General features: G+C 39.8%; 1 protein-coding gene across 1 annotated transcript in view; it reads right to left on the reverse strand.

The window, feature by feature from the left end:
- Positions 1 to 12,337, reverse strand: part of HELZ (helicase with zinc finger) — a 150,050-nt gene that overhangs the window by 54,192 nt on the left and 83,521 nt on the right. Inside the window, 3 exon segments of the mRNA XM_057716956.1 lie at positions 356 to 560; positions 6,662 to 6,890; positions 8,075 to 8,258. Of these exon segments, the coding sequence (XP_057572939.1) occupies positions 356 to 560; positions 6,662 to 6,890; positions 8,075 to 8,258 (618 nt within the window).

Here is a 12,337-nt window from a genome sequence, read left to right on the forward strand (position 1 = left end):
TTGCTTCTGTTTTATGCTTTGGTTTTTTGGCCACGAGGCGTGTAGGATCTTAGCTCCCCAACCAGGGATCGAACCCACACCCCCTGCATTGGAAGGCAAAGTGTTAACCACTGGACCGCAGGGAAGTCCCCTTGAAAATATTTTGAGGATGATTATGACATTGAGCAGCATGGCTAAACACCACACTGTATTCTCACTTACATGTCCACACTGGACAAGTTCCTTGCAGAAACTGCTTGCCATCAAATGTAACCTTCAATTCCAATACTTAAAGTAACTTGCAGCCCAATAAAGCTTTGACACCTCTGGACTGTTCTCTCCCTTTAACCTCTTCAATTTCACTAACAGGCTTTACCTTGGGGGGTGACTGCTGCAATGTGTTGGTATTTCCTGTGTGCTGTACTCTGAGAGCCCGGGGGATAAATTCAGGCGCCAGTGGATTCAACACATATGTCTTCTTTAGTTCTAAAGCCTCTAGCTGAGCTTTGATCTGCTCAAAAGTGATTCCATGTAGGCTATTATTTTCATGACACAGGGCAATAAACCGCTCCCAAAATTTCCTACAGAAAAGATTTAGAACATCAGTTTATAATTTCAGTGGACGAGATCACAGAAATGACTATAAGCAACTAAAGATAATTTAGAATTCCCCTGCCCCCCACTCCAACCCCAAATCCTTAGGCCCAATATTCCATCTATGATTCAGGTATAATCTTCCCACCAGATCACAAGACTTTGGAAGTTTGGTTCTGAAACTATAGTCATGTCTAGTACTGTGAAACATGCAAATTCTGCTCTTAATACATTCTGGCCGATCAATGAAAGTAACATGATCAGTGCTAGATTATGTACACTAATCTCAGAATGACAGATTTTGTTATCCACACAGTAAGTAAGGATTTCAAAATTGATAACTCATTTTATTAAAGATTTGTATTTCCAGGCATACTCATATACACATTTGTGTGTGTACATATATACATTACACACACACACACACACACACACACACACACACACTAATTTGAATTATGGGGCCAAAGTAGCTTGGTGCTGGATGACTAAGAAAAGCCAACTCAGACATAAATCTGAACCACAAAGCAAACAATTCTTGTGAGGAACTTAAGAACTAACTAGTCACTCCTAAACTTTTCTTTTAACTAACTGATGCTTGTCACAGCACAGCTTATAACATTAAGTTAAAAGAATTAAATTACGAAAAATACAGGAAGTTGGAATGCTAGTTTTAATAATGATTATCTCCTAATCAAATTAATAAATACTGAAGGAGAAAAAGACAGTCAACATTGTTCCAGCTGCACACTGTTGTTCCTAAAGTTTTGAAAATTGATCTCTAAATATTAAAAATACTAAATATATATTATAAAAGACAACGTATAAAAAGTTTTAAGATTTTAAATGACTATGACAAATATGCATACCTATCTTTAATATAAGGTTCAAATAATGTTTTATTATGCTATAAAAGGTATATGATATGTTTTCTTCCCAAGCTGGTATCCTTGTGTCCAGGTGGACAGCAGGGAATTAAGATGGCTTCAAGAAGCATAAATAAAAAGGTTTATAATAAAGTTATTATGTGAATGGGAAGGGAGTTATTAATATATTCATAAAACTTTGCAGAATTTAATTTCAAACTAGGTTTCTCTTACATATGCTTTCTACCACCTTTTCTAATTTTTTAAAGATGAATTTAAGAAATGGGTCCAGAAAAAAATTTCAGGCCTCCATGTCAACAACAGGAAAAGTAAAAATGCTTCAAAATATTAAACATGTATTTCTGACAATGAGACACTGAAGGCTAACAAGACAGTCATTCAGCTATAGGAAGTGTGCGTTACTGAGAAATGCACACTAAAAGCTGCCATTTATTTTTATTCTTAAAAATCTTTCCATAGGAATCAAGTTTTTTTTCTCATAGTCTGATAGCTAAGGAAAGACTGTCTTCAACATAGCACTCAGGATGTAAAAATCCATAAACCCCCCAACAATATGCAACTGTATTAATATTTATCAACATAATTCCACTATATGCTGTATTAGAAAGGAAGTTTTTTGGTCTAATTGATAAATTAACAATTTCATAGAGTGGTATTTCATATCAGTGTGAACTTCAAGACACAGCAAAACAAGGAGAGAATGGACTGGCTTAACTATAGCCCACTTTTTTTTTTTTTAAACAGGGTTTAGGTTTTGTTTTTTAATTAATTAGTTAATTAATTTTATTGGCTGTGTTGGGTCTTTTTTGCTGTGCGCGGGCTTTCTTTTTAGTTGCGGTGAGTGGGGGCTACTCTTCATTGTGGTGCGTGGGCTCCTCATTGCTGTGGCTTCTCTTGTTGCAGAGCACAGGCTCTAGGCTCGTGGGCTTCAGTAGTTGCAGCACATGGGCTCAATAGTTGTGGCTCATGGGCTCTAGAGCACAGGCTCAACAGTTGTGGCACACAGGCTTAGCTGCTCCACGGTATGTGGGATCTTCCTGGAGCAGGGATCGAACCCGTGTCCCCTGCATTGGCAGGCGGATTCTCAACCATTGCACCACCTAGGAAGCCCTAGCCCACTTTTTAATATTAATTTGTTATAACATATTTTCATTTCCAGCTTACACAGCCAAAATGCTAGAACTTGCTCTATTTCAAGCTCCTTTTTAAAGTCCATACCCTGTTCCTATGCGGCTCTCACTGACCTCAACTGCACTGAACCAACATCGAGTTAAGCAGAACCTTTAAACAACGTCACACGTCACAAGAAGCTGGGCAGCTTGGTGACAGTCCTCATCTACAAGATCCCAGGGATCTCAAGGAAACAGCCTTTGAGTTAAAGGACACCATTTCAGAAGTAACACTAAACACTTGCTATAAGCTAATCAAGTTAAAGTAATTACAAAAGTAACCTGGAATTTCCACCTTAAATCTCATGTGTCTTTTGATTGCCCCAAGGGAACAGCAAAATGTTCAAGCACATGGATTCTAGAACTAGGCTGCCTGGGCTTTAGTCCTGGCTCTGTCATTCAGCAGCTCTGTAACTGTGGGCAAGTTATTTAACCTCTCTTCATACCTCAGTTTCCTCATGTGGAAAACAGGGCACAAACTATTATTATTATTATACTTTATCACTAAAAAGACTTTTATTTCTCACTTTTAAACTTGCAGAGAAATGTATTCTTTCCTTCCAACATTCTTAACACCCCAAATATCCCATTTTTCTCTCTTTGTGAAGGCTCTTTCAAAGACTATTTCACACTGTCCTTGAACTCAGTTCTTTAAGGAAATATTACACAAGGCATGACGAGGCATTTCAGAACACGTAACTGGAAGATCACTCGAGAATTTCAGTGATACTCAGACTGAAGAGTTCGCCACTATGATTATTTAAAGGCTTCACCGATTCTCAGCCCCTCCCTAAAACGTTAACATATTTTTCTAGTAATGTTGGTTAGAGAACCGAAGTGTGTCTCTACTTTGTAACATAAGTATTACTTTCAGAAAGCAAAACCTTACTTTCAATCTGCATGAACACAAAGCCTGGTTTTATTTTCATGCTAACCTTGCTTCCAGGGTCACTGATAAAACACCGAAAAATCGCTTGGTGCCCTTAGGTCACAGAGAGAGCGGGGGTGCGCACACGCACGCCTCCACGTGTGAAATATGTTCATATCCCACTGGGTCGATGGAATTCGCTAAAGAAGAAATTCAGTTCAAAGGAAGATCTCTCCAAACATGCTGGTTTGGGAAAATGTGTGATGCCCCCCACTCCCTCTGCCTGTCCTCATTCAGTGCAGACTGATCCACGCACACGCAGCACTTTCTGGGAAAGGCAGGGCAACCCAAGCTTTTCTCGAAACCAATCTGACATCTGTTTGAGTGAGCCACTCAACAGCTACGTGGTCCTGGGCAGTAATTCAAACTCTACATCAGGCTGCCCATTTAAAACGCAAACAAAATACCTACACTGCAGGGTTATTGGGATGACTGAACGAGGCAACATTTGCAGAGCACTTGACCTAGCACCTGGCACAGAGAAAGCTGTCAAGAAACAGCAGCTCCTATATTAATATGTGTTGGTTTGGCGAGTGGGAGAAGGGAAAGCTCCCTACATTCACTTAGGGTTAAAAGAAAAATTCTGTATAAAAATACTTTACAACACAAAAGATTATATAAGTGGCTGCCTTCTAAACTGGCATAGTATACACAGTAATTATTCCTTGAAAACTTGATCAATATTTGGAAATATCATATTAGTTTTTTATCAAATGGGGGGAGACACTCTGATTAACCCAAACTACAAAGAACTCATGCCTTCGTTATTACAATACCTAAGCATCACATTATGCCCTCCAGGTTTACTTGTATGATGAGATTAGTTTCTAATGAAATTGGAAAGAATAAAGCATAAATATCCATAGAACTCAACTATGAGCTCCTGGGTCAGCGCTGATTAAAGTGTCCGCATAACGCAGGGAACCAGCGCGCCCATTCAGCTGTGGGTCACATGACTTCCTCTCCCTACATAAGGCACGGACCTCTCTCAAAATATTTCACTTCGCTTACAAATTAATTTGAGGTCCTTGACACACTCCAGCTGAGTAGTAAGAAATGAGCAACCAGCAGACCTGGCTTCAAGTTAAAAATCAGCCCTGGATAACGCTGACAGCGCGGCCTCCGGAAGTGTCATTCACCTATTTGCTCTGAGAGAAAAATGACTTCTGTCAGAGGAGGGGTGGGAAATGCTGATCCCGTGTAATTCACAGGATGACGTGGCTCTGGGGGAAGGGGCAGCGCTGGTGAATGTTTTCGGTTATTTACGAAGAATGTCTGCAAGTAACGCTGCTCAAGGCTATTGTTACGCCTATTCATTCGGTTTCTAGTTTCTAGTTGTTTCTATACATGTCAACCTATTTTACACGTGTGTTTCAATCTATTAAACGTTAATCAAACCATATGTGTTCTCACATTTATCAAACGATAACTATAACAGAAATGGTAAACTATCACAGCACTATCCTAACCAAATATATTTTCATCAAACAGTAAAGTAACTAAAGCAAACGTCTCGGGAGGGAAGCCACATCGACATACTTAGTTTTACTCACTGGCATCCCCTGCCCCAGCTTGTCGTCACTAGTCACTGAAAATTAATGGAAATCTACTTTTTAAATATGAAATTAAAGATATTTCACAATAGAATTGCTTAGCTACATATAAACAAATCATGGACCATTCAAGTTTTATTTCCTTAAAAATAAAAGGTTACTCTTCATAATGTGACCATAAATTAAACTCTACCTCATTTCTTTTGTTAATGGCTTCCCCCCATAAAGTATATTAACTTCTTTTGGAATCTTAAATTCTAACGTATGCAGCTCATTCTTAAAGGTCCCAAATCGTCTCCCTTCCCACAGAATACTATTTTTCCTGCCGAGACTGGAAAACAGATAATAAAATGCTGCTATATCTATACTGTAACAGAAAACTTGGTTTAACAGGGCCACTTCCTAGTAGTTTTGTCTACTTTAGCTCTAATGTATCAAGAAGAAATAACTACCTAAGGCAACATCTGAGACTGTTGGCATCTCTTTCTACTTTTCTGAACTTGCTTCGACAGGTACTAGAATACTTAAAAAATTTTCAGTAATCCCTAGTGTATTTCTTTCTTTTTCTTAAAGAATATTCTAAATTTCTCTTCAACTATTTTCTTGTTAATTCTAACATAGTTTCTCAACACTGCATAGGCCAAGTCTTACATTACTGGCTTCATACAGTTAAAATTCCTATTAACTAGTACAAAACAAAGAGACATCTTTTTTTAGGTTGATATCTAACATTCCTTAAGACTACCATCTAAGGAATACTACCAGTTCTTTCCAAAGACAAGTAACAACCCTTTTCAACCCCCTAGTTTTAAGATTCTCTGGATTAACCAGACACAAAGAATTATTTGCACTGAGAAGCCCTGAGAGAAAATGAGAAAGAAATTCATCAAACATGAGCTAAAACAATAATGAAGGAAAAAAGAGGGACGTATGGGTATAAAATTCAGTCTCCATCAAGGATAACGCACGCACAAAAACCACCTTCAGGACCCTCGTCCTGCGGCACGTTTACCCCAGACGCCTGCACAGCTCATACCCTCACCTCCAAAGTCAGCTTCTCAGTGGGGCCTACTCTGACCACACACGCTACGTACAATCACAAACTGGCCCACCTTCCCCCTATTACTTCTAATCCCCCTTAATGTTCTATTTCTTTTCCACTGAACTTACCACATAAAATACTACAAAGCATTTTTATTTTGTTTACTGTCGGTCTTCTTCTCCTCCCCAATAAAATGTGAAGCCCCACAAAGGCAGAGATTTTGGGCTATTTTGTTCACTGATGTATGCTCAGTAGCTAGAAGAGTGCTTAGAACACAGTAGGCACTCAGGAAGTATCTCAGGAATGATGACTGATTTAATGAACACACAATTTTATACATATAATGAATAGGCTCCAAGCAATACATTTCTGTGTTCCCACTGGATATTAGGTAAGACTAAACTTGATTTTAATTAGCCAAGAGGTCATATAAATAAATATGTGCACAGGGATGCAAACTACTACTCTATGTTCCCCCTTGAATGTCTCAAACAGTGACACATAATTACCTGCATCTTCCAATAGAGCACAGAGCAATGGGATCACCCACCACGGCAACCAGGGACTGTGCTCTGGTGATGGCAGTATTGAGAAGCTTGTAGTTAGATAAAAAACCATAATCTAAGTCCTCTGTGGAATCTTCCAGCAGTTGCTCTTTCTTTTTAATTGGTGTCTGTTTATGTTTACAAGTATGCCTTGTACGTACTGTGCTAAGAAACAAAACTCTGAATTGTTTTCCTATAAAAAAATAAAAAATAAAAGAGGATTGTTATTCTGAACCACTGATACAATAAAAGCATTTCATTTTTTAAATGTTATTGTTAAATAACAGGTGTCGATGAGGATGTGGAGAAACTGGAACTCCTGTCCACTCTAGGTGGAAATGTAAAATGGTACGTAAAACTGTAGAAAACAGGGTGGCAGTTCCTCAAAAAATTAAACATACAATTAACAATATGACGGAGCAACTCCACTTCTGGAAATACACCCAAAAGAACAGAAAGAACTGATTCCATAAGGAAGCCTAAAAGAGACTGGTTTCTGTGACATCTTCCCCCGTGCTCTTTCCTACATCAACATGTCAATTCCCTCATCCTATGACAGGTCTCCACACATCTGGATACGGCTCCAGTGTTAATTCTTAGTCCTCTCCAGGGCAAACAATCCTGGTTCTTTCAACCATTTCTGACTCCACAGGACAGTTTCTAGACCACTAACTACGCTAGGTCTTCTGTGGATGCTTGCTAGTTTACTAGTAATATTCTTCCTAAAATGCACACCCAAATTCTACATGATCTGAACGCATAGTATAGTGGAGCTATTTTTTCCCCCATGATCTAGAAATTGTATGCTCTTATTATCATATATTACCTTGAAACCTAAGATTGTATTGGGCTTTTCTGGCACTCACATTATAGTGTTGCTTCACTTATTTAAACGCACAAATTTCATAGCAACTAATTACATGAAAATTTAAAAGAGTTGCTTTATTCACTGAGGAAAATCTAGATGAAGAACAAGCAATGCCTTTAAAAATTTGCTTGACAGGTACAAGTTTTTAAAAATCTTTAGAACAAATTAGCTCTCAGATACATTATAACAACAACAGGGTGTGGTATGCTACTGTGGTTGTAACTACAGCATACAGGCATTTACAGTTATAGTCATGGAAGAAGTCCATTTGTTGATACTTCTTTTATTTGGATACAAGAATTTAAGAACATGTAAATGAGCTCGACCTTTAATTGTCAAGTGAAATGGCATAAAATGAACACATGTGGTATGTGTGAACACATAATTGGTATGAAATGAACACATAATTGCTTGTCCAGAAAGGATATCTTGAAAACTAAAAATCAAATGTGCACACACTTGAAGATTTAACCATTTGAATAACTTCATTCATTTCAATTAATAGTTACCTTGAACATTTAGCACCCTTTCGACATTAACATCAGATAGTCTCTTTTTTCGAAGTTCAGCGCGTATCCTGAACACCTGGTCAGCATACGGAGTTACCACGCCAATACTGCCGTCATCTAACTTCCCCCACGCTACTGGCCACTTCCTTCTTAACTCTTCCACACGTTCCACCACTTCAAAGACCTTCAAACAAACATGCACATACACACATCAAAGTTACACAAGTGCTTGGAGAAAAGAACATGGTAACTGAAATAGATGTACCAAAGATACCTTTCTAGCAAATGTCATTTTAAAACTACCTCTCAACAGGAATAATGCTTTGTTGATATGAACACAGGGAAAAATAAAACATTTTTATTTACATTTCAAGCAGTAAATTTCTTCAGTAGTGCACCCAGTGAAGACATGAAGATCAGAGACAATGTAACGGGCAACTGGCCCCCACCTTCACCCAGCCTCCATTCCTAAGCAGGAACATGTTCGAGCACCCGTTCAGAGAGAAGGGCACGGAATCGGCAACCCCAGCTGGGGAAACAGGGAAGCAAGTCCCCACATTCCCAGTATTTCTCAGTCCATTCTCTCTAGCTCAGGCCAATGAAACCAACAAGAAGGTTCCTAGAGTCAGTGCCCCCATTAAGTCTCAGCAGTACAAGGTCTGTCACTGCCTCCTCTCCCTAGCGATGTAACTAAACAGAGCAGCCAACTGCTGGCATCAAACCACAGCTGGGATTAGGACAAATCTGGATCGGAGGGACAGACTTTCAGAATTCACTGCCTTCTAGTGGTACCACTTCACGCAAGCCATTTCATTAACCTTGCCAGTAAGGTTAATACCATATTTTTACCCATTTGACTTTTTTGGACCCCACTTATACTGAATTATAGCAGGGCTTTTAGTGTAGTTCAATCTATTCTAATTTAATGAACTGATCAAACAAATAGTTTCAATGCTTGGCACAATACGAGATACAACGATTAATAAAAACATGCTCCTTGCCCGCTAAGAGATTACTGTGTACTTAGAGAATAGATTTAAAACATGTATATAAGGCAAGCTCAATAGAGCATCAGGCAAGAGTCTAGGGGCTGAGAGAGGAAGGAGAAATTTTTTAATGTATTTTAAATACATTATTTGCTATCTGTTAGTAATATCTACTTCAATTTATAATTGTATATAAACAAAAATCTGATATTTTTATTCCTTTTAAGAACTTGAGGATTATTGGCCAGGATGTAGTTCCCACTTCCAGATATAAATTCAATGAATGCCAGAGGAATAGTCGTCCTATTGTTAAAATGAAATAACAGCAAGTGAAACAAATGTATGGACTGTCCAAGGGTTCTGAGGCGCCAACTCGACTGAAAACACAGTGCTCTCACTGTAAGGAACAAGAAAGGGGGTTCTGAGCCCACGCAACAAGAACAGGGGAAAGCTGTCTCTACTCGTTTCGTTAGATATGGTGGTGCGTGAAAGTCAGGGAGACACCTCTGCTGCCCACCCCCACACACTGTTCCTACCACTAACTAACACATAACCGCTTCTCCACTTCGTTCCTCGGTCACCCCTTATATTGTTGGCAGCATAAAACTGTAGTCAAATTACACAGACTTGGAATGGTATGAGGCGCCTGGGGAGAAATCTCTCTCCCAGACAGACATCTATTAAGCTGGTCAAGATCAACAGATCATCATTCAAAGTCTCTGGAGATAGATCAAAGAGCTTACAAGAAATTGAGAAGCACTGTTTCAACAAAATCTACAGAAAATCAGTCAGGAGAGTGGAAGGCTGGGGCACTGAAGCTAGGGACGGCCCCCGTTCTCCCACAGCTCTGCCTTCTAGGACTGCTTCAGCAGCCAGAGGGCAGTCCCCACTGCTCCAGCTCCCTGGGGTGAAAGAGCTACTCCAGGTGGCTCTCGCAGCGGGTGAACACCAGGATCTCATCTTCCCCAGCAACCGCGGCAGAAGGCCTATGAGCAGCAACTGGCGGGTACCTATTCCCCTACCCCCATCTCCTGCTCCATAGGGAGGATCTGAGTGGGACAGCGGGTGAAGCAAGCAGTCTCCTTTTCTCGTACAGGATGTTGCAGGAGAGCTGGTCCAGCAGGCTTGGCAGCTGACTGACAGCTGCCATCTCCCCCAGCTTCCGAGGACAGAAGACTCATCCTGTAGGTTCAGCACCCAATGAACATCAGCAGATCCCGGCCTCCCCAGCTCTGGGCTGCAGAGGATCCACACTCAGGTATAGCAGCTGGATGGTAGGCCCTGGGTGGCAACACAGACTCTAGAGACATATACAGTACGCACAGAGCTCCTTCCACAGGGGTGATGTGGCTGAGGCAGCCAGTGAAGAACGAGTTCCACATCCTCCTGCAGCAACTGCTCCGTAAGTTCTGCCTAGCAGAGGGCCAGAGTAACCTTCTCAAACTGGCACCCCTATGTTCCTGCCAAGGAGCCCAACTTCAGTTGGATTACACTGTGAGTAATTTATGCCCCAGGGAGATGAAAAGTAAAACAGCAGAAATGAAAAATTCACTAGAGGGCCTCAACAACAGATTTGAGCTGGCAGAAAAACAAATCAGCAAACACAAAAATACTTAGAATATTATGCAATCTGAAGAACAGAGGGGAAAAAAAAAGGACAAAGCCTCAGAGAAACATGGAACACCATTAAGGTCACCAACATACATAAAATGGGAGAACCAGAAGAAGAGACAGAAAGGAACAGAAAAAAATTCAAAGAAATAATGGCTAAAACTTGTTCAAATTTGATGAAAAATTTTAATCAACACACCAAGCTCAGCGAACTTCAAGTAAGGTAAATGGAGAGCCACATCCCAGACGCATCACAGTCAACACAGCGCAAGTCACAGACAAAAGCGAAATCTTGATGACAGAAACAAAAACACAACTCATCACTTACAAAGAACTCCAATAAGATTAACAGACGACTGCTCATCAGAAACGGTGAAGGCACAAAAGCAGAAGGAGAGCATATTTCAGCATGCTGGAAGAAATAACTCAAACTATAACCTAATACCCAGCAAAACTGCTTTTCAAAAATGAAGGCAAAAGAAAGACATTCTCAGATAAACAAAAACTGAAAGAATTCTTTACTAGTAGCAGACCTGCGCTAAAAAAAACACTAAAAGAATTCTTCAGGCTGAAAGCAAGTTACACCAGACAGTAATTAGAATCAACACAACCAAAGATGCTACTAAAGGTAATTACATGGTTAATTATAAAAGGCAGTATAACTATATATTTATTCTCCTTTCTCATCTTAACTGATTTTCCAGCCAGCAGTTTCCAACCTGAGTGCAAAAGTAATAAAGGAAACCATAGAGTTATTTGTCAATATTTCAAACATGCAAAGAAAAGTTTACCTTTTCCTAAAATTAACTGGCACAGACTAATTAAAACGTCAAGTTTCTTTGCTCTTGGCTACGATTTTTCAAGCGGTACTGTTGGTTTTCTTGTACTGACTTCTGACTACAGGCCTCTGACTAATTTTTCAAAGGAAAGATGAATTACTATTACATAATAAACGCCATTTTCTTTGTAAATAAAGTGAGTAAAAGCATGGGACTCGAGAGAAGAAAGGGAAATGGACAGCACAGATGAAGTGTCATTCCGCTGATGACCCACCATGCACACCTCCTCCCCGGGTTTCCTGAACTCCACTCCAGAACCGAACCTCAGGCTCTCTGGCCTGCTGGCCACTAAAGACATCACAGGTTTTTGTCTGCTACCTGATCTGACTACTTCTACTACCCACATTTTCTCTGAACGTAAAAAGTCAGAAACTGTGTGTGAGAGAACCACACAGGCTGCAGCATACGATGGGTAAGCACATCTGTGTGATCCCCTGGAGTACGAGATTCCTCAATTCAAGTCTCACTCAGTTAAAACGATGCCTCATTTGAGTGTGCTCTATAAAATGTGATCACAGTCCACTTTAGATGGCTTCTTTTAAATGAAGTTCTGTATTTCAGCATTAAGACAAAATGTAAATCAAAGTTTTTGTCTCCCACAGGAGATTCACCTTAACAAATCAATGTTACACAAGAATAAACTTCTATACTATTTTTATGTGAATGAAGTCAACACACAATAAAATATCAACCCCAAATTTTAAATAAATGCTTAATAAGACCAGACTACATGACTGCAAAAATGTCAACAAATTGTGAAAAGAACTAAGGTACGAGGACTTCCCTGGTGGCGCAGAGGATAAGACTCCGCATTCCCAAGGCAGGGG

This window comes from Hippopotamus amphibius, chromosome 17, assembly GCF_030028045.1.
Source record: "Hippopotamus amphibius kiboko isolate mHipAmp2 chromosome 17, mHipAmp2.hap2, whole genome shotgun sequence".
NCBI classification, from domain to species: Eukaryota; Metazoa; Chordata; class Mammalia; order Artiodactyla; family Hippopotamidae; genus Hippopotamus; species Hippopotamus amphibius.